Below are 21,816 nucleotides of genomic sequence, written 5' to 3'. Positions count from 1 at the left end.
AGCACGAGACAGTTTTACTTACAGTTACAGTGTCCTGGCTGAGGAATCCACTGAGGCTCCCAGTTCCATAGCGAATATTAAACGCTGTTCCATTCTTCACGTATGTGCTGGACGCATCTGATTTGTACTTGTGGTGAAACCCTAGGTGGAAAGGGCTTCATTTAAAAAGAGCCAACTTCATCCTTATACTTCCACTGACACTACCAAGTAATTTCAACGACTGTGACTTGTATCCTCTGGTGTGCAAATCTTAACGGCCCTTTATTTAAAGAAAATTCTTTTCCCCTCCACCCCTGGAGACCAAAACCAACATGAGCAACTTCCACACCATCCTAAACCAGCAGGTTCAGAAACAGTTGTTCTTCTAACCATCAAGCTCCTGGACCAATGAGGACAGATTCACTCACCTCGTCGCCAAACCGATTCCACAACCTACAAACTCACTTACAGGGACTTTGCAGCACATGATCTCGGTATTATTTATTTATTTTATTTTTATCATTTGCACTATTTGTGCTCTTTTGCATGTTTTAAGTCCTCATGGATTTTTTTGATTTTTTTTAAATAAAAAGTTTGGCCTTCTTGTAGGTGCCTGCAAAAATGACGAGTCCCAGGGTTGGATATGGTATGGTAGCTGTCCATCACAACCGACAATGATAGGAAATCTGTGTGGGAGAGGTTTTTTCTTTCTAAAAACGGATGGAGTAGATGTTGCAGCAGGGCAGTTCCACTCTCGACCTCAGAAGTCTGGGTCCAGTGGTACAAGTAGCCGTCACAACTGGGGTCTTCCTTGGTTGCAGTGGATAACTAACGCACACATCTTTTGTTACTAGCTCACGAAGGAATTTAAACTGCACACAAAAGGTTGTCACCCTTTGCCTCGTTGGCATGTTAAATCTATTTCATGATTATACACAATCAAATTTCCTTTTTGGTTTGCGATGGCAGTTTTATTTCTCTTAATGAACAAGCTTGACTTGGTAGTTTATCATCTTTAGGATAGCTTCAGGTTTATTTCTACTCAGAAATTCAGATCACACATGTTGTCGCCAATGGGCGAAAAGTTGCCCAGCACAAGACTTTTGCTCACACTGGTCATTACAAATTAGATGGCACATTGTGGAATGACCACAACTTCTTCTCTGCCTTGTCACACTCTTTGCTCTGCAAGGAGTGTTGTAAAACTGCTTTCCTGGCTATTGGATCTCACCCATACAGTCCGCCAGAGCTAACTTTGCATGTCAGGACAGCCATGTGCCAGTTACATTCTACAAACTTCGATAATAAATTTGCTGGTATGCTCCCAGGACAGGAAAGGTCCTGGGAGATTTTGGGATGGTGTGGAAGGTAGACAAAGGTCCTTCTGCACTGCCCTGGAAACTACTCCCAGGGTAGGGCAGAGTACTCTGCATTCTCTACATTTCCTAGTGAGGCAGCAATGATTCCAGTAGCTTCATGACAACTAGGGAACAGACAATACCAACCTAGAATTATGCCCAGAGATTTTTTTTTAAATTAAAAAAACAAGCATGTTTGCTTCACTCACAACATGCAAAGTCCCAGAAGGAACAGTGGGATGAAGGCACCCACAGGTTGGATGATCCAGTGTCAAAGACCACGGTGAAGAGCTGTGGTGGAGTGCCAATGCCAATCTGGCCATAATACTGGGCCTGAAAAACAGGAACACTAGTTAGCACCCTGGGCAAGTTAAAAATTGCTCAGAACAAGTTCAAAGGGAAACACAGCAAAAAGAAGCAACCATTCCCGTCCCTTTATCCTACCAGCCCCTCCATCTGCTCATCACACACACATTCCCACCAGCTCCCCTCCCCACCATTTATTTCATGGCCTGCTGCCCAATTAGATTTCACCTTCTTCAGACCCTCGTCACTTCCACCCATCACCTCCAAGCTTCCTACCTTTCCACTCTCCCTCCTTCCCATCAGTCCCCTCTCCACAAGACTTAGGACCAGAATCAGGCTATCTAGCCCATTGAGTCTGCTCTGCTAATCTGATCCTTCCCCCCTCCCCCCCCCCCCAACCCCAGTACCTGGCCTTCTCTCCATAACCTTTGATGCCATGTCCAATCAAGAACCTATCAATCTCTGCCTTAAATACACCAACAACCTGGCCTCCACAGCTACATGTGGCAACAAATTCACCACTCTGGCTAAAGAAATTTCTCCACATCTGTTTTGAAAGGGTGCTCTTCTATCCTGAGTCTGTGCTCTCTTGTCCAAGACTCTCCCACCACAGGAAACATCCTTTCCACATCTACTCTGTCTAGGCCTTTCAACATTCAATGAGATTTCCCGTCCCCCGTCCCCCCACCGACATCCAAAATTTCAAAGAGTAGAGACCCAGAGCCAATCATTCCCTGTATGAAAAGCCTGTCATTCCTGGAATCATCCTTGTGAACACCTTCTGAACCCTCTCCAATGCCAGCACACCTTTTCTAAGACGAGGGCCCCAAAACTGTTCACAATACTCAAGGTGAGGCCTCACCAGAGCCTTGTAAAGCCTCAGCATCACATCCCTGCTCTTCTATTCTAGACCTCTTGAAATAAATACTAACATGGCATTTGCCTTCCTCACCACCGACTCAAGCTGCAAGTTAACCTTCAGGGTGTTCTACACAAGGACTCCAAGTCCTTTTGCATCTCAGATTTTTGGATTTTCTCCCCATTCCCCATAGCTCACACATTCCTACTACCAAAGTGCATGACCACACATTTTCCAACATTGTATTTCATTTGCCACTTTCTTAATTTGCCATTCTCCTAATCTGTCCAAGTCCTTCTTCATCCTTTCAACACTGCCTGCCCCTCCACCAATCTTCGTATCATCAGAAAACCTGGCAAAAAAAAACTATCTATTCCATCTGAAATCATTTAAATATAGCATAAAAAGTGGTCCCAACACCAACCCCTACAGAACACCACTAGTTCACTGGCAGCCAACCAGAAAAGCTTATTCCCACTTGCTGCCTCCTACCAATCAGCCAATGCTCTAACCATGTTAGTAACTGTCCTGTAATACCACAGGTAAGCAGCCTCGTATGTGGCACTTTGTCAAAGGCCTTATAAAAGTCCAAATATACAACATCCACTACATTACCTTTATCTGTCCTACTTGTAATCTCAAAGAATTCCAAAGGTTCGTCAGCCAGGATTTTCCCCTGAAGGAAACCATGCTGACTTTGTACCATCTTGTCCTGTGTCACCGAGTACTCCATCACCTCATCATTAACAATTGACTAACATCTTCCAAGCACTGAGATCATGCTAACTGGTCTACAAATTCCTTTTTGCTGCCTTCTTTCTTTCTTAAAGACTGGAGTGATATTTGCAATTTTCCAGTCCACTGGCACCACACCAGAGTCCAATGATTTTTGAAAGATCATCTCTAATGCCACCTCTTTCAGAACCCTAGGGTGCAGTTCATCTGGTCTGGGTGACTTGTGTACCTTTAGGTCTTAGCTTTTTGAGCACCTTCTCTTGTAACAGTAACTGCACCCACTTCTCTTCCTTCACACAATACATCAAGCATACTGCTCATGCCTTCCAGTGAAGACTGTTGCAAAGTACTCATTTAAGTTCATCAGCCATCTCCTTGTCCCATTATTATTTCTCCTGCCTCATTTAAAAAAAATTTTGCTAGTTTGCTTTCATCCTTTGCGTGCGTGCGTGTGTGGGTGTTGTCCTCTGTAGGTTTTTAAAAACCTTCCCAATCTTCTATCTTCCCACTAATTTTTGCTTTGTCAGACAGACAGACATACTTTATTGATCCCGAGGGAAATTGGGTTTCGTTACAGCCGCACCGTGTAGAAATATAGCAATATAAAACCATAAATAATTAAATAATAGTAAGTAAATCATGCCAAGTGGAAATAAGTCCAGAACCAGCCAATTGGCTCAGGGTGTCTGACACTCCGAGGGAGGAGTTGTAAAGTTTGATGGCCACAGGCAGGAATGACTTCCTATGACACTCAGTGTTGCATCTCGGTGGAATGAGTCTCTGGCTGAATGTGCTCCTGTGCCTAACCAGTACATTATGGAGTGGATGGGAGACATTGTCCAAGATGGCATGCAACTTTGGCCGTGGTGTCTGAAAAGAGGATGCTGTCCGACAGTCCGGTTCCACCCCCACAACGAATGAGTTTGTTGATTCTGTTGGTGTCTGCTACCCTCAGCCTGCTGCCCCAGCACACAACAGCAAACATGATAGCACTGGCCACCACAGACTCGTATACCCTTTCTTCTGCTTTTACAATAGCTTTGACTTCCCTCGTCAGTCATGGTTGTATTATACTATTTTATCATTTGATTATTTCTTCATTTTAACACATCCTGCACCTTCATTCCTCATTCCCCACCCCCCCCCCAGAAACACTCACTAGGCCTTGCTCCAATGCTCCCCTAACCTCTTCAATATGGCCATCTCCTCTTTCTTTCCAGTCCTGATGAAGGCGGTCAAGAACAACCTTTCATTTCTCTCCATGGGTGAAAGCATAGTAGTGTAGCTCAGTGCTTTACAGTACCAATGATCCAGGTTCAATTCCCACCATTGCTATAAGGAGTTTATACATTCTCCCCATCACCATGAGGGTTTCCTCCGGGTGCTCCAGTTTCCTCCCGCAGTCCAAAGACGTACCAGTTCATATGTTAAATGGCCACTGTAAACTGTCCCATGATTAGGCTAGGGACTTAAGTAAAAAATGGTATTACTGGGCAGCATAGCTCAAAGGGCTGAAAGGGCCTATTCCATGCAGTATTTCAATAATAAAAATTCCCTGACCTGTTGACTGCCCCCATCTTTTTATGTTGCTCCAGATAAGAGAGCAAGGAAGGAGAGCGACATAAATCAGAAACAGCACAAAGTTAGGGAAGGAGTGTGTACAAATGATAATCCAGAGACACAGACCACAAGATATAGGAGCAGAATTAGGCCATTTGGCCCATCAAGTCTGCTCCATCATGGTTGGCGAGGGCATGAAGTGCTTGGGGAGAGGAAAATTGGATCAATCAAGATTCTGTCAACCTCCGCCTTAAATATACATAAAGGCTTTGCCTCCAGATCTGCCTGTGGCAAGGAGTTCCACAGATTTACCACCTTGTTTATGGGGGGGGGGGGGGAAGAGTTGGGGTTCTAACATTTAACTGTCATTCATTCTTTGGGGGCACCCCTGTTTTTGTGGATGTTTGCAAAGAAAAATTTCAGGATGTATATTGTTTACATCTGACATCAAATGTACCTATTGAAACCTTTGGCTAAAGAAATTCCTCTTCATCTCCATTCTAAAGGACACCCCTGAGGCCATGTCCTCTGGTCTTAAGACTTCCACCACAGGAAACATCCTCTCCACAGCCACTCTATTGCAGTCTTTCACCATTTGATAGGTTTCAATGAGATCAGCCCTCATTCTTCTGAATTCTAGTGAATACAGGCCCAGAGCAATCAGACACTCTTTATATGACAAGCCATTCAATCCCTTTTGAACGCTCTAATTTCAGGACATCCTTTTGAAGATAAAGGGACCAAAGATGCTCACAATACACCAAGTGGAGCCTCACCAGTGCTTTATGAAGTCCTGCACAGACTGCAGTGGACAGTCCTTGCTTAGAAGGAACATGTACTCACATCCAGGTAGTTTGTGAGGATTTCCGGAGTATCTCCCGAGGACTGGGTATACTTCCCATTCCCAAGCTGTCCGGCAGCAACAAGATTCTCAACAGAGCCTGCAACATCCGTCAGCGAATGGCGCATGGACCGGAATTTTGTCAGCGGAATTCTGTGAAACAGTGAAAGATGTTAAGTACTTCTCCCCATAAACTGTCTTCACCCCCCTCTTTATGTACTCCCCAATTCTAGTCTTCAACCACCCCTCTGTGCGTTCCCAATCCTGTCCCTACAGTTTCTTGCAAAAAAAAGTTTATTGTCATTTACTTATATACTGTCAAACAAGACAATGATTCTCCAGAGCAAGATGTAAAGCACAGTAGCACACACAACTTAGAACAGGTACTTGGAAAGTGGAAGGCCTTTAAAATAAAAAAATGTACAAAGTTTGTCTGTGCCTGTCAGAATAAAAAGGTAAAGATAGCCAAGGTTCCCTAAACCGGTTTTCTAGAGATAGCTAGGCCCTGGATAAGAAAAAAAAGGGAGACGCCTAGCAGGTATAGGGAAGTAGGAACAAATGAGGTTCTTGTGGAATGCAAGAGTATACTTAAAGAAATCAGGAGGGCTAAAAGGTGGCATGAGGTTGCATAGCGGACAAGGAGTATCCCAAGGGATTCTCCTGACATGTCAGAGCAATAGGGTTGCAAAGAGCAAAACTGACCCTCTTTGCAAAGAGCAAAAATGGTAATCCATGTGTGCAGCCAAAACAGACGAGAAAAGATCTTAAATGCGTTCTTTGCATTTGTATTTACTCAGAGATGGATAGAGTCCATAGAATCGAGGCAAAAATCAGCATCAACTTCATGGACCCTGTATAGTTTAGAGAGGGTGTTTGCTACCCTGAGGCAAATCAGGGTGGATAAATCCCCAGGGCCTGACAAGGTGTTCTCTCAGACCTTACAGGAGGCAAGTTAAGAAATTGTTGAGGCCCTTGCAACAGGAGGGGTACCATAGGATTGGATGATAACCAACATTGTTCTACTGTTTTTAAAAAAGGCTCTAAACATAGAGCAGGAAATTATAGGCTGGAGAGTCTGACATCAGCTGTGGGAAAGTTATTGGAAGAAATTCCAAGGGACTAGATATACAAGTACTTTGACAGACATGGACTGATTAAGGATTGTCAGCATGGCTTTGTGTGTGATAGATCATGTCTAACCAACCTTGGAGTTTTGAGGAAGTTACCAGGAAAGTGGATGAAGGCAAGGCAGTGGCTGCTGTCTACATACACCTTGGAAATTGGTCAAGAAGGTTCAGGATGAGGTAGTAAACTGAATTAGACATTGGGTTTGTGGGAGAAGCCCAAGAGTTACCTCTCTGACTGGAGGCCTGTGACTAGTGGTGTGCTGCAGGGGATCAGTCCTTTGTTGTTAATCTATAATCAATTAACTGGATGATAATGTGGTTAACTGGATCAGCAAATTTGCACGCAATGCCAAAATTGGGGATGTAGTGGACAGTGAGGAAGGCCATCATGGCTTGCAGTGGGATCTGCATCAGGTGGGAAAATAGGCTGAAAAATGGCAGATGGAATTCAATACAGACAAGTGGGAGGTGTTGCAATTCTGTAGGACCAACAAGAGTAGGTCTTACAGTGAATGGTAGGGGACTGAGTGTGGTAGAACAAAGTGATCTGGGAATACAGACCCTTAAATCATTGAAGGTGGCATCATAGGTAGAGTCGTAAGGAAAACTTCTGGCACATTGCCACTTGTAAATAACAATACTGAGTATAGAAAGTGGGATGTTATGTTGAAGTTGTATATGATGTTGGAGTATTGTATGTGGGTTTGGTCACCTACCTACAGGAAAGATACAAATAAGACTGAAAGAGTAAAGAGAAAATTTACAAGGATGTTGCTGGGACTGAGGACCCAAGTTATAGGGAATGATTAGGACTTCATTCCTTGGAACATAAAAGATAGAGGGGAGATTTGATAGAGGTATACAAAATTATGAAGGGTATAGATGGAGTAAGTGCAAAGAGGCTTCCACCCCCCCCCCCATGAGGTTGAGTGAGACAACAATCAGACCACAGGTCAAAGGTGAAAGGTGAGATGTTTAAGGAGAACAAGGGAAACTTCTTCACTCAAAGGGTGTTGTGAGAGTGGACCGAGCTGTCAGCACAAGCCATGGATGCAATTTTGATTACAACATTCGAGAGAAGTTTGGATACGTACATGGAATGGCAAGACTGTAGGGCTAAGGACTGGGTGCAGGTTCTTGGAACAAGGCAAGTTAAATAGTTCAGCACAGAACAGATGGGCCAAAGGGCCTGTTTCCGTGCTGTAGCTTTCAATGACTATTACCCATTGGCTACAAGTCCAAGTTGTTAAAACAGTTAGGGAGATGATAGACACAAGAGATTCTACAAATGCTGGAAATCTTGAGGGACTTAGGTCAGGAAGCATCCATGCAGGGAAATGGATAGTCAGCATTTCCTGATGAAGGGTCTGGGCCCAAAATAGTGACCATTTCCCTCCACAGATGCTGCCTGGCCTGCTGAATTCCTCCAGTACTTTGAGGGTATTGTAGGAAGGAGATGAGGTAGATCTGTATAGCATTGAAGATATGCAATTTCATTGAAAATTCAATATGGTTGATTTTGTTTTAAATGTCAGGACATTCTCAAAGGGTTGAAGGTACCATCCCCTCTGCTCAGACATGGCACCTCATGTAGAGTTAACAGCACCAAGCTCCAAGGAGTTCACATTACAAAAGACCTCACTTTGTTCCTCAATATCACCTCCCTATTAAGGCCTAGCAGCACCTCCACTTCCTAAGGAAATTGAAGCAACTGAGGCTCCCCGTCACCTTAACTGAATTTTACAGGAACACCACTGACAGCATCCCGACAAGTTACATCTCCATCTGTTACAGGAGCATTGGACAGAAGTCCCTACACAGGACTGGAAAGGGCTGAGTAGATCACAGGGGTCACCCCACCATTCATTTATCAGGACTACTACATACTCAGGGCTCTTAGTGTTCAAGGATCGCACCCATCCAGCTTCCTGACTTTCTACCATCAGATAGGAGACCCCCAAATGCACAAAAGACCAGAAGGGTCAGGATGGGAAACAACTTCTTTCCCCAGGCCATTAGGCTTCTGAACCACCCCCCTCCACCACTGCATCCAAAATGTCTCTGGATAACTTATACTGTCCCCATACAATATTTAATTGCAGCCAGTGGCCATGCCATTAACATCAGGCCAAATACTGGGAGAACCAACATTTCACGTTAATCTAAAAAGCAAATATTCACCTATCTTCTGGCACACAGCAAGATCAGAATTTGATTCCTGTCTTTAAGGAGAAGGTACGGTCTCCTCATGACCACGTGGCTTTCCTAGTGTCCTGGTTTCCTCTCACAGGTTAGGGTTAGCATGTTGTGGACAAGCAAAGCTGGTGCTAGTAGCACTGCGACATTGCCGATTCACTAAATTCAGGACTTTGGGATTACCTGACCCTAGATCAAAACCCACTCAAAAGTGGATGTTTCGGGAAGATTCAATCTTGTCCAAGCAGACCTGACCTTGGTACATCAGCTCAAGTTTAATTGTCATTCAACCATACACATTTACAAACACTGTAGCACACAGCACATCCCCAAACTGAAATGAGCACTAATCCCCAAACGGAATGGCCTGAAGATCGGATATGGTCCTGGGGCCACATTTCTGCAAGAACAAGAATGCAGCAGTTGATAAAGATGATGGACATAATGCAGCAGGCCTTGTGCTGGGTCAACCTCAAGTGTTCCAGCTTGTATTGCAGGAACTGAACAGTAGAGGGCAGCACTGACGAGCAGCCAATCTCCAACCTGCTGTGACTCTGCTCTCCCACATGGCCTCCAGTGGGAGGCTGTAACAGCCACACCCGGGCCGAGGGCCTGGTCTGCACAACAACCCAGGACACTTAGCTGCCCCGCCAGTTTCACCAATGAACCAGTAGCAGTATTTTATATTACCAACGTCCAACCAGGTCTTTAATCAGAAGCATTTATTGTCACAAGTAGCAATATGCAGTGAAAACCTTGCCTTGAATATTGCTCATATAGATCACTCCATTACACAGTGCATCGAGGTAGAACAGGGTAAAACAGTAACGGAATGCAGAATAAAGTTTTAAAGCTACTGAAAAACTGCAGTGCAATATAATACAAGATCATAAACAGACAGACTGAGGTCAGGAGTCTATCTTATCGCACGAAGTCCTCGCAAGAGTGTGATAACAGAAGCTCTCCTCGAGCCTGGTGACACACCCTTTTAGGCTTTTGTATTCTTCTACCCAATTTTCTTGTTGGGGGGGTGGGGAGAAGAGAGAAGAAAACAGGAGAGAATGTACAGGATAGGATGGGTCTTTGATTGTGCTGGCTGCTTTACCAAGGCAGTAAGTGTAGACAGAATCCATAGAGGGAAGGCTGGTTTCCACGATGGACTGGGCTGTGCCTGCAAAAAGTGCATTATCAATGTATACAGTATACAACCCCAAGATTCATCTTCTCCACAGACAGCCATGAAACAAAGAAAACCATGGAACCTGTTCAAAGAATAAACCAACACGTAGCCACACACATGCAAAACAGCAACAAATGAGTGAAAAAAACCAATCAAACAGAATCCAGGCATATTCAGTCCAGCTCAGTGTTCGTTATCTGGAGGCTGCCCCGATTCAAAACAAATACCCAGAATTGCAACAAGAAACACATCATAATGTGAACTATAAGTCCAAAACCAGAAACCGCATCGATTAAACTTTGCCCTAGACCCAAGATTCCAGCACGATCCTGAGTCAGCATTGAGGGGAGAGAGAGACACCATCTGAACTCCGGGACCTTCCTCCGGCAGCACTGAGCAAAAGACTCTCCAGTTTCTTGGTCTTGAGCTGAGTAATTGCTGTACATTGTGCATCCAGGTAAAATGTTTTCTACAGTGCATCAATAAAAACTGGCAAGTGTCAATGCAGGCGTACTGAATTTCTTCAGCATCCTGAGAAAATAGATATTGACATGCTCATAGAGTAACTTCACACTTCCTGGCTCTTTACTCAAAGCCCCAAAAGGCCAGGATCTGGGGTGTCGGGGCGAGAGAGAGGGATGGGCTAGTTAAGCTCGCTGCTCCAAGACATTTACTCTGTTCTGCACTGAACTCAGGCTGCAGCTTCATATCTGTGGACAGACTTTTTCACAAGCATCAGCTCCGAATGCAAACTTGCTTGCCTTTATTATTTTCTCTGCACATTGAGTGTTTGTCAGTCTTGGTGTTTTTTTTTTAAAAAAGTCATTTTGGGTGTTTGTTTTGCTTGTAAGGAGACTAATTTCAAAGTTGTATACACTACTTTGAACATTTAAAATTTGCCCCCCCCCCCTTAAGAATCCTGTCCAATTCTCTTTTCATTTATTTCCAATCCCAGGTTACATAGGAGCATAGCGGTTTGAGTGACGGTAGTACAGGGCCAGTGACACAGGTTCGATTCCACTGCTGTCCAAAATAGGAGTCTCTACGTTCCCCAACAACACACACAAAATGCTGGTAGAACACAGCAGGCTAGGCAGCATCTATAGGGAGAAGCATTTTGTGTGTGTTGTTGTTTGAATTTCCAGCATCTGCAGATTTCCTCGTGTTTGCTCTCTATGTTCCCCCGCGGGTTTCCTCCCACATTCCAAAGGCCTGAGTTAGTGGTTTAATTGGTCACATGTGTAACTGGGAGGTGCAGGCTTGATGGGCCAGAAGGCAAAAAGCACCCATTTGTCACATGCATATTGAAACAGTGCAACGCATCACTTGTGTCAAATCACATCAGCAAGGACTGTGTACTGCTGGTGCCCACATAGCATCCCTACAACTCACTAACCTTAACCGTACATCTTTGGAACATGGGAGGAAACTGGAGGAATGTGACAGAGCCTGTGGCATGTTAAACTGTAGTTTTAAAAATGGACTTGGGTCACGGTGTCTTTGGGGACTTTCGCTATGGTTTGCATGAAGGTTGATACTTCCTACTGAAAGAAATGGAGGGAAGTTCGATGGTGTGCGCGTTTGGCTTTGAGGTTTAGTGTTTTCCTGTCATTCATTCTGTGGTTTCCTTCCATCTCCCATGGGGTTTTCTTCTGTTTCGTGGATGTATTGTAGGAATGGTTTACCTGTGAAGAGCAAGAATTTCAGGTTGTATATGTTCTGAAATTAAATGGAACTGTGTTGCCTTAAGGCACTCAATTAGTTTATTATATTTTCGCTTTAGTAATTCGTTTGTAATTGTTTTCTAGTTAAAGTTAAGGTTGTTGAAAGTAAATTCGTTGTCTGTGATACATCGCGGCATGCGATGACGTCACACCCGGTTTCGCCGCGTCTTGTGGGAAAATACCGGTTTGGAGAAACAGGGAGGGGGGTTGTGTGTGCAGGATCAGCACGAGAGAAGTTTTCTTTCTACGCACTAGAAAGATCAGAGAAGCAACACCATAAGTTCATAAGATAATCGATATGTTGAAGTAAAAATGTTAACGCTGATTCTGTTAAAAGTAATGATGGTTGATAAAGTTTATGTTCTTTAGTATTTAAAGAGTTGCGGATAGTTTATGTTGAAGTGTATTTAAAGCCAGTCGATGGCGTAGGTAGATTCTGACTGTATGTTGTACTTTAATGTAATATAGTTGTAGTTTTACTTTTGCAAGTATTTATGATGTAAATGTGATGCCAAGAAGGAAACAAATACTGTATATATTTTCTATTGTTTTATCAACAGTTTTCACCATACGTTAAAGTGGAAGAGCGAACAGTAAACAGTTAATCTTACTGGGATTGCGTCTCACTGACCGGTTTATACTTGGTGTTTAGTTCAGAGTTTTTACACCTGTGCAAGAACACTACAGGAACCATTCAGTGTGGAAGGGTCTGTAAATGTGCAATATTTACAATAATAAAAATACCCCTCCCTAATCACTCTCCTGCTTATGATTTTCCTTCAAGGCCGGCAGCCAAGTGGGTCATCTCAGTGAGAAAAGAGTTGAGTAGAAGGGGGATAAAGTGCATGAGAACACGTGGGAATAGCCTACTAGTGCTTGTGACCACAAGCAACTCCTACGCTCAAATGCCTCAATTACTCACCCTGTGTGCCCTCCAACAGGTGCATTTTACAGCAGCGGGTTAACCTAGCAGGCCACCCAGTACCCAGAGGAAACCCATGCGGTCCCAGGGAAAAAGTGCAGATGTCTCAGTTCCCAAAGTTGGGATAGAACCCATTTCACTTGACCCAAGGTGGTGAATAACTGCCATCAGTTGTGGGCAAGGGCATAGCTATTTATTAGAGATTCCCCTTTTTGTCGCCTGTAGTTCATAGCACAGCAAAAATGCATTGCTTGCATAACTAACACAGCCCAAAGATGTTCAGAAGCAGCCCACAGGAGTCACCACACTTCCAGTGCCAATATAGCATCCCCACAACTGAAAAACTCGATCCCGTTTTCCAGAATGTTGTGGGCAGTGAAACTAGAGCACCCAGAGGAAACCCACACAGTGGCAGGAAAAATGTACAAATTCTTCAGAGGGTGGCAGGAATTAAAACCCCAATCTGATAGCTGGTGCTGTAAAGTGTTACAGCAACTGCAATGCGACCGCATTTCCAAGAACTGCATGATTTCAAGGTATTGACCAAAAAACAAATGAACACCAGGAATTCAGAAGAATTATTTTTAAAATAAGTGCACAGAGCACTGGGAAAGTGGAACTCACTCACAGAAGTTGTTGGGGAAAACAGTATCAGTGCATTTAAGGTAAGACAGGACAAGTGGGGGGGGGGGGAAGAAGAGCGAGTTGAGCCCAGGCTCTTGGACTCCCTCCCATCCTCAAAAATTCTTACCAAAGGACAGTCAGTTCACAATCCATGTCAGCTCCAAGTAATCCTGCTCCTACCATCCCCATCTACACACTACAAGCAAATTACAGCAACCAACTGAATGGCCACTGGGGCACCCAGAGGGAGAAAGTGCAAACTCCACACAGACCCTAGCTCAAACTGAGGTCACTGGAGTCAAGAGATGACAACCCTACCATCTGTGGCACCCACACACCAGAATCAGATTTAGTATTATTAAAACATTCTGGACTTGGAGAGTATAGCAAAATATTAACTTCAGCAACCAATCTTCAGAGCTGGGCATGGACTGTAGATTAAATTTAAAAAGCAGCTCTGGACAATAGGCTACTAGAGCTGTGAACAACAGTCAACTGAAAAACCAGACAGTGTGGATAAACATTGTTTGGAGCGTGGATGCAAAGAAGATGGTGTGAAAGTTGTGTGCAATTCAAAAAATATTGCAGTTACACTAAATTTAGAACTGTCCTTTGATCTTCAGCACACAAAATGTCATATCGTGTTTGACAGGCCTCTTCCTCCAAAAGAGTCTCAATACGATTCCTGCTACTTGCTTGTTGGATAAACCACTTATATCCACTAGCTTCAGTCTCTCTGATAACTTTGTTCACACTACAAAAATATCATCAACATGCGGTGAATCTGTTGTTTACCAGGTTACCACAACAGATTACTAGTTCTGGTAACCACTCAACTCCAAGTATCTAACTGAAGACTATTACACCCTGAAGACTATTACACCAAAATGTACCCTTCATTTTAGTGGGACAGTAGTGCAGTGGTTAGCACAACGCTTTCCAGTACTAGTGACCTGGGTTCAATTCCCACCACTGCCTGTAAAGACTTGTACGTTCTTCGTCCCGTTTCCTCCCACAGTCCAAAGACGCATCCTTTGGAAGGCAGAAGGCTAAAATTGGTCATTATAAATTATCTTTGATTAAATGGGGGAGGGGGCTTGCTGGGCAGTGTGATTTGAAAGGCCTATTCTGTGCTGCTTAATAAATATCGGCTCCAAACTCCACCTTAGCTCCCAGGTCAATACATCAACTGCAGCTTAATTAGTTTTAACTAAACCACTCCAGGTTATCCTTTATATAAACCAAGGAGAATTAAATAATAATTCACACCTGGATGATTGTTATATACATATAGACCACCAACTACTCTCCCCTGTTCTCTCCCCCCCCCCAAATGGGGCCCAACCAACTTTTGGGCATCTCATATTCCAAATAAAACCTTTCCTCCTCCCCTTCCACAAGAACTCCTCATTTTCCAGTTCATCATTCCTACTCAGTCATCTATGTAGGAGTGGAGAATGTCACAACACCACCAGGTTCAGGAACAGTTATTCTCCCTCAGCCACCAGATGCCTGAACTGGCAATGAAAACTTCATTCACCTCACTGAACTGATTCCACAGCATGTGTACTCACTTTTAAGGACTCTACAACTCTTATTTTGTATTTGCACAATTTTTTGGCTTTTGCACATTAGTTATTTGTCTGTCTTTGTGCAGTTTTTCATTGAAACTATTCTTTTTGTACGTAGTATGTCCACAGGAAAGTGAACCTTGGGGTTGTATATGATAACACATACATACTTTGATAACAAAATTTACTTTTGAACTTGTCAATAAACTAACCAAGTGGGCAAAAAAAAATGTACTTCACTCAAGGGGGAAAATAAAAGATACATTTAGAGACCAACTAAGTCACAGAATTAAAGTTATGATATTAAATCTTCAGCAGGGCCTCCCAACCTTTATGCCACGGAGGCTTACGTGCACGGACCCTTGGCTTAGAGCAATTGTAACTGTCTGTCCACCTACAGTGACGGTACTCACACTACCAAAATGGTACTTGTGAATATGATAAAGACACCAGCCGACCCATGGTTTTGGAACAGTAAAACCGTACCAGAACTGTACGAAACAGTTAGCCACAACTAGAGTATGCGCGCAGGATACTGGCCATGCCACAGGAAGGATATGACAACTCTAGAGAAGGTTGTAGTGGTGCTTTACCAGAATACCGTTAGAAAAAACAGCTTCCTCATGATGAGACAGAGCTGGTTTTCTTTTGAACCTTCTTTTGAAGGTATGATTGACCCATGTCGTTATTAGGGGAAGGACAAGGTTCGGCATTTCCCTTAGCAGAGGCATCACAACTAAAGGAACTGGGATTAAGATTGATGGATCAGAAGGAAGTTAAAACAAATGTTCACCGTCAGCATTACTCACTGGAACAAAATACATGAAAGACCAAAAGGGAGGGAACTACCTTCATTCTGAAGTACTGGATGTGATCTGCCATATTATAGAGGGCTGGTTTCACCTGAATAGTTGGTTTTTGACTAGAATGGGTACAATGAGCAAAAAATAAAAATTAAAAATCCTCCATTATAAATAGTAGATTCTGGTTAATTGGGATACATTAGGAACAGCACATTTTAAGCCCCATTTAGCAGCTACCCCAATTGGCCGAAGTTTCATGGAAATAGTCAAATAGGTATTAAAAAAGAGAAACTCCCATCTAATCAAGTAACATAGAACATAGAACAATACAGCACAGTATAGTACAGGCCCTTCAGCCCAATGTTGTGCCGACCCTTAAACCCTGCCTCCCATATAACCCCCCCACCTTAAATTCCTCATTATGTTTTTAAATGAAATAGAAAAAATTAGAATGCTATCAATATTGCTACAGTACCATAAAACTATTAGTTCCCAATTATCAACAGGTGAATTGATCTAGTGTACACTGCCACGCTCTGAACAAAATCAGATGAGTATACTTAATGGGCTGCCTTCGTAGGAATTTTTAAATGATTACATCTTCCGAATCTTCATTTTCATTGTAACATTCAAGATGGTCGCCAATACCTTCAAATTCTTCATAGTTCTAACTTGAAGTACTGAAATAGTTTCATTTCCACTCCTGGCCATTTCTAGCTTCTCTATGCCCGTATGCTTGAAACTGCAGGAAGCAAAAGAGTTTCCAGTTGTCTTCCTTCTTATTTCTCACTACCAATTAACCAGAGCCCACTGTACCCGAATTCATGCCCTTACATCACCAGCCTCTGATTAGAATCTAGTCTCAGCTCAACACTGCAAATCCATTATCGAGAATGAGTTTTCAATCATTCAGAGAGCAACTAGGAGCACTGTTGTAGGTCTGGAGTCACATGGAAAAGGGTAGCAAACTTCTTTCCCAACAGCAAATCAGAATCAGGTATAAATTTAAACTGCATATGTCATGAAATTTGTCTTTACAACAGCAGTACAATGCAATACATAATAAAAGTCATGAATTACAGCAAATATATTAAACAGTTAAATTCAACAGCTAGTGCAGAAACAAATAGTAGTGAACCTGTGGAATTCTTTGCCATGATGGCTGCAGAGACCAAGTAATTGGGTATATTTAAAGTGGAGGTTGATAGGTTCTTGATTAATGTCAAAGGTTACAGGGAGAAGGCAGGAGGCTCAAGTTGAGGGAGATAATAATCAGCCACGATGGAATGGCAGGGCAGACTTGATGGGCCAAATGGCCCAATTTTGCTTGTGTCTGATGGTCATGTATCCCAAGGGCTTCCATGACAACATTAGGAGGGTTAGTATTGTAATTCAAAGTAAATGTTATCAAACAACTTGAATGTTACCATACACAAACCCGAGACCCTTTTTCCTGTGGACATACCCAACAATTCTATATAGTATCTGTAAACAGGATCAATGAAAGAGCTCAGAAAACTGTAAATGCAAATACAAATAGATAGCAATAACTAACAAGAACATGAGATAATGAGATATCCCATTGAAGTGAGATCATCGGTTGTGCAAATAACTCAATAGATGGGCACGTGAGTGTGGTTATCCCCTTTGTTCAAGAGCATAATGGCTCTTAAGGCAAGGATAGACTCTACTGATGAATCACACATAAACAAAGTATATTAGGATTGTAAGGTGCAGAACAATCTAGGAGACAGATACTCAAAGTTTGCTTTTCTAAATAACATTGCCTGATTAAAAAAAATCACTTTGCTCATTCAGTATTTAAAAATCAACATTTGCACTTTCAAACTAAAAGTACCGCGATAATTTACATTGAACTTTGAACTCAGTCACTCATCAACTACTTTGCCAAGGTTGGTGACTATATAAAGCTGATTCAGTAGGCCGAACCTTTCACTAGCATCTCGATTTGCAGGAACTCAAGCCACAAGCTCCCTAGGAGCAGAATCTGGTACATACAATGATTCTCTTGTGTCACAGAAGATACTGAATATTAGGAATGGAGTTTTATTCATACAATAAAAACAGGTCTTCGGGTACACAGGGCTCATCCGCTGTGGCTGGTAGCTCATCTAGGAGAAGGAAAACTCTGATCTCAAACATTTGCTGCCTTGTGATTATACCCACTCATTGAAAAGGCCCCAGGAATAAGCCCCAAGGGAAAAAAAAATATCTGGACCCATGTCGAGTTCAATGCTGAATGGCAGTTCCAAACTTCATTGTTCTCTGCCGTTCCTTAGGATTCCTCAGCTACGTGGAGGGGGGAAGCCTGCTTCACAGGCAACAACCTACTCTACATATCATACTGACCTGCAGATCACCAAGACTGCTAGGACCCAAAATCCACCAAGACAATGGAAAGCCCCAATAAACAAGCCATTCAGCCCATCACATCCATACTGACCATCAAGTTTCAATCTACATAGCATGCCAATTTATCAGTGCCAAGCCTACAATTTATAATACAGGCATAACATTTATCAATGCCCAGTCCAATGCTAAGCAACCCTATGTATTTATCATTCTGGGGTGTGGTTCGGTCGAGTCAATCTCAGATCTCGGCAATTTACTTGCAAGCACTTTGTCATCACGTGAGATGACATCATCAGGGCACTGGTGATTGTGGCATGTCCTCCGAATGTTCAGCCTTTATACACTTTTCAATCAGCAGATTGGACATCATCAGGAATGTTGTCCACATCAACTCATAATAGGATAGATATCCAAGTATTTACAGAATTATTCACAGAAAACCTTGCTTCTATGAATTCTCATGCATGATACACATTTGCTTGCACCATCACTTCCACTGATGCCCAGTAAAACTTGCCCCCTCTAGTTCTTCATGGGTAGAGTCCAGGGAGAGTTTGTCATGCCACTTTACAGCCATTTGATGTTCATGGATCTTTGTAGATAATTTTCTCCCAGATCAGCCAACGTAGTATTTACTGCAGTCCCCACGTTGGATTTCGTAGACCACAGACATAGAAAATAGGTGCAGGAGTAGGCCATTCAGCCCTTCGAGTCTGCACCGCCATTCAGTATGATCATGGCTGATCATCCAACTCAGAACCCTGTACCTGCTTTCTTTCCATACCCCCCGATCCCTTTAGCCACAAGGGCCATATCTAACTTATCTAACATTGGTCTTGTCCAATAGCTTGGCTCATTCTTTTGTGAAATACTCACCTCAATGCTGCTGTTGGCTCGTGAGTGACTGAAATTCTATATTCTTAAGAGCAGTCAGTTCATCATTTGAGATATTTCAAAACATATGGAAGGACAACCCATTTGGTCACTCCTTGGATGGTGCACTGTTGACCTCGTAAATATCTTAGCATGAAGTTCTGTGGGTATCTGTTTCGTGCAAGTACTTTAAAATAGATGTTTCTCCTCTTTATTCTTTAGCTCCATCAGGCTGCAGTGCAACTTTGCTGTTCAATTTTGATACAGCTCTTCGCGTGCATTTGGGTGGTTGTTGCGCTGTGCCTTTTTAAATTACTGTGTTCTTACGGTTTCTTTCCAGCTACTAAGATCCAGAGTATTTCGTTCCCCTTAGTTGTGTGCAGGAAATTACATTAAACAATTTTGAACATCTTGAAAACAAGCTTTTTAATACCTTGGTGATTCAAGTGCACATCTAGATACTTAATGTTAAAACCACAAGACATAGGAGCAGAATTTAGCCATTCAGCCCATTGAGTCTGCTCCACCAATTCACCATTGCTGATTCATTATCCCCATTCTCCAAACTTCTCTCAGTATCCTTTGATGCTGACGAATCAAGAACCAATCAAACTATCCACTTTAAATATACCCAATGGCTTGGCCTGCACAATCAGCTGTCACAATTTCCACAGATTTCTCAGTTGCTAGCTACAGAAATTCCCCCTCATCTCTGCTCCAAATGACTAACTGCCCTTTCTGGCTGTGGTTTCCAGATCCCAATGCATGCCGAGTGAGAAGATTCACCCTTACGCCTACTCTGTACTTTCTCAGGTGCCCCCCCCCCCCCCATTCAGTCTCTTGCCCAACAGGGAGGAAAAGGTTTCCTTCAGTGCAACCAAGTCCTTCCTGCGAGATGGTGACCAGAACTACACCAGGCTCCGGCTGTGGCCAAGCCCATGTTTAGTGTGGAGACGAAAGATATGCAGATGCTGGAAATGGGAGCAACAAAAAAAAACCTTGCAGAAACTCAAGGGTCATCTGACAACATCTCTGGAGCGAAGTGGGCAGTCAAGACCAGATGAAAGGTCTCAGCTCAAGACAGGTACTGGTCATTTCAATGCAACACTCACACACACACAAAATGCTGGAGGAACTCAGGAATGAGTCCTGCCCAGGGGTTTCAGCCCAAAACGTCAACTCTCTCTTCCTAGATGCTGCCTGGCCTGCTAGGCACCTCCAACATTTTGTATGCACTGCCCAGATTTCCAGCATCTGCAGATTTTCTCCTGCTTGTTGCAGGTCATTTTCCTCCATAGATGATGCCTGAACCAGAGTTTCTCCAGCTTTGAGTCTGTTTCTTTTTATAAAACTACACTGAAAAAATTCTCTACCCTTCTCTTTATTGCCCACTCTAGCTTCTTGCTCCTGAACTGCCAGCAACCTCTTCCCAATGCCCCTCCCTCCCCGAGCTGTACATTGCATACATATTTTAATAATAAATGCACTTTGAACCAGCAATCAATGTTTCAGGCCGCGATCTTTCGTCCTGACAAAGGGTCTCGGTCCGAAACATTGACTGCTCATATCCACAGATGTTGCCCGACCTGCTGAGTTCCTCCAGCTTGTTGTACGTGTTGCTTTGACCCCAGCATCTGCAGTGTACTTCGTGTTTACCTCTTAGCTAGTCCTCCCCTCCCACCACCCCACCTTTTTATTCTGGTCTCTTCCCCCTTCCTTCTCAGTGAGGAGCCCCAGCCAAAACGTCAACAGTTTACTCCCTTTCACAGATGCTGCCTGACCAGCTGAGTTCCTCCAACAAGAGTGTGTCTGCGGAATTCCAGCAACTGCAGAATTTCTTGCGTCACAGAAATGTCCTGTGAGCGTGCACATCTGAGTGAACTATTAGGAACGCCATAAATGAAAGAATTAAGTGCAAAAAGGGGCGCGAGTTTTAAAATGAACTAGGAGCTTAGGACCTGTTGCCCAAGAAGCACGAGAAACACCTCAAAGCCACTCTAGATCAGCAACTGAACGGGTCCACCTAGTTCTCCTTCAGGTTACATCAAGTACCAGAAATGATTAAAACACTCTTGAACAGGCTGCATCTCTAAGCCACAGCAGGTCAAGAGATCCCCTTGCGAGTTTGGCAGTGCGAACCCCACCATCGTGTTCAAAGGTGTTAACCCCGCCCAGGACTAACCAACCCTGCCAAATAATTAAACATTTCACTGCAAACACCGTGATTCCTCCACACACCACCCCCCCCAACATAAATCACCACCCCTTACAAAAAAGAATGCCTCAAAGTCGCTCACAACACCCCCCAGATCAATAACAAAGAGGCCAGAATAAGCAACCCTGTGTGCTCACCTGATAATGGCTTCAGCAGTTAGCCATAACTTGCAAAGTAACAGCAGCTGGGCCCAGTTCATGGCGGCGGCGGCGGCGGCGGCACCTGGTTTTCCGAAACTGCGGCCCGGCTCCCTCCCTCACTCAGCGCGGACACGAGCTCCGCGGCGCTGATTGGCCCGCGCCTGCCGCCAATCATCCCAGGTCATATGACAACGCCCCCCCCCCCCGCTGCGGTCATGTGACATGCCCAGTCAGATGATGGATCAGGCGACCGCCTGAAGGTCGTTTCGAGCCGGGCGATCTAACCGAGCGTGGGTTGCGTTTGTCGCTCTGCTGGTATTAAATTTCACACGCGCATTTTGCTTCGATCGGTGTCCTTAAGAAGCCTCCTTGGGAGGAGTTGTCTGGTTTCTAACTTCCTGGGCCACTGGTGCAGGGCAGAGGTTTAAGA

General features: G+C 43.7%; 1 protein-coding gene across 1 annotated transcript in view; it reads right to left on the bottom strand.

The window, feature by feature from the left end:
* The window catches only part of LOC132382913 (cathepsin D-like), a 34,448-nt gene extending 12,992 nt beyond the window's left edge, over nucleotides 1–21,456 (bottom strand). The window contains exons 1-4 of the mRNA XM_059953468.1: nucleotides 21,384–21,456; nucleotides 5,641–5,791; nucleotides 1,547–1,670; nucleotides 23–141 (exon numbers count right to left, since the gene is read on the bottom strand). Coding sequence (XP_059809451.1) covers nucleotides 23–141; nucleotides 1,547–1,670; nucleotides 5,641–5,791; nucleotides 21,384–21,445 — 456 coding nt within the window. The 5' untranslated portion in view covers nucleotides 21,446–21,456. The remainder of the gene's footprint in view (nucleotides 1–22; nucleotides 142–1,546; nucleotides 1,671–5,640; nucleotides 5,792–21,383) is intronic.
* Between the last annotated feature and the right edge of the window lie 360 nt (nucleotides 21,457–21,816).

Source organism: Hypanus sabinus, chromosome 29 (assembly GCF_030144855.1).
Source record: "Hypanus sabinus isolate sHypSab1 chromosome 29, sHypSab1.hap1, whole genome shotgun sequence".
Lineage (NCBI taxonomy): Eukaryota > Metazoa > Chordata > Chondrichthyes > Myliobatiformes > Dasyatidae > Hypanus > Hypanus sabinus.
Note: the sequence above shows the minus strand (reverse complement) of the source record. Positions and strands in the feature narration are given on the sequence as shown.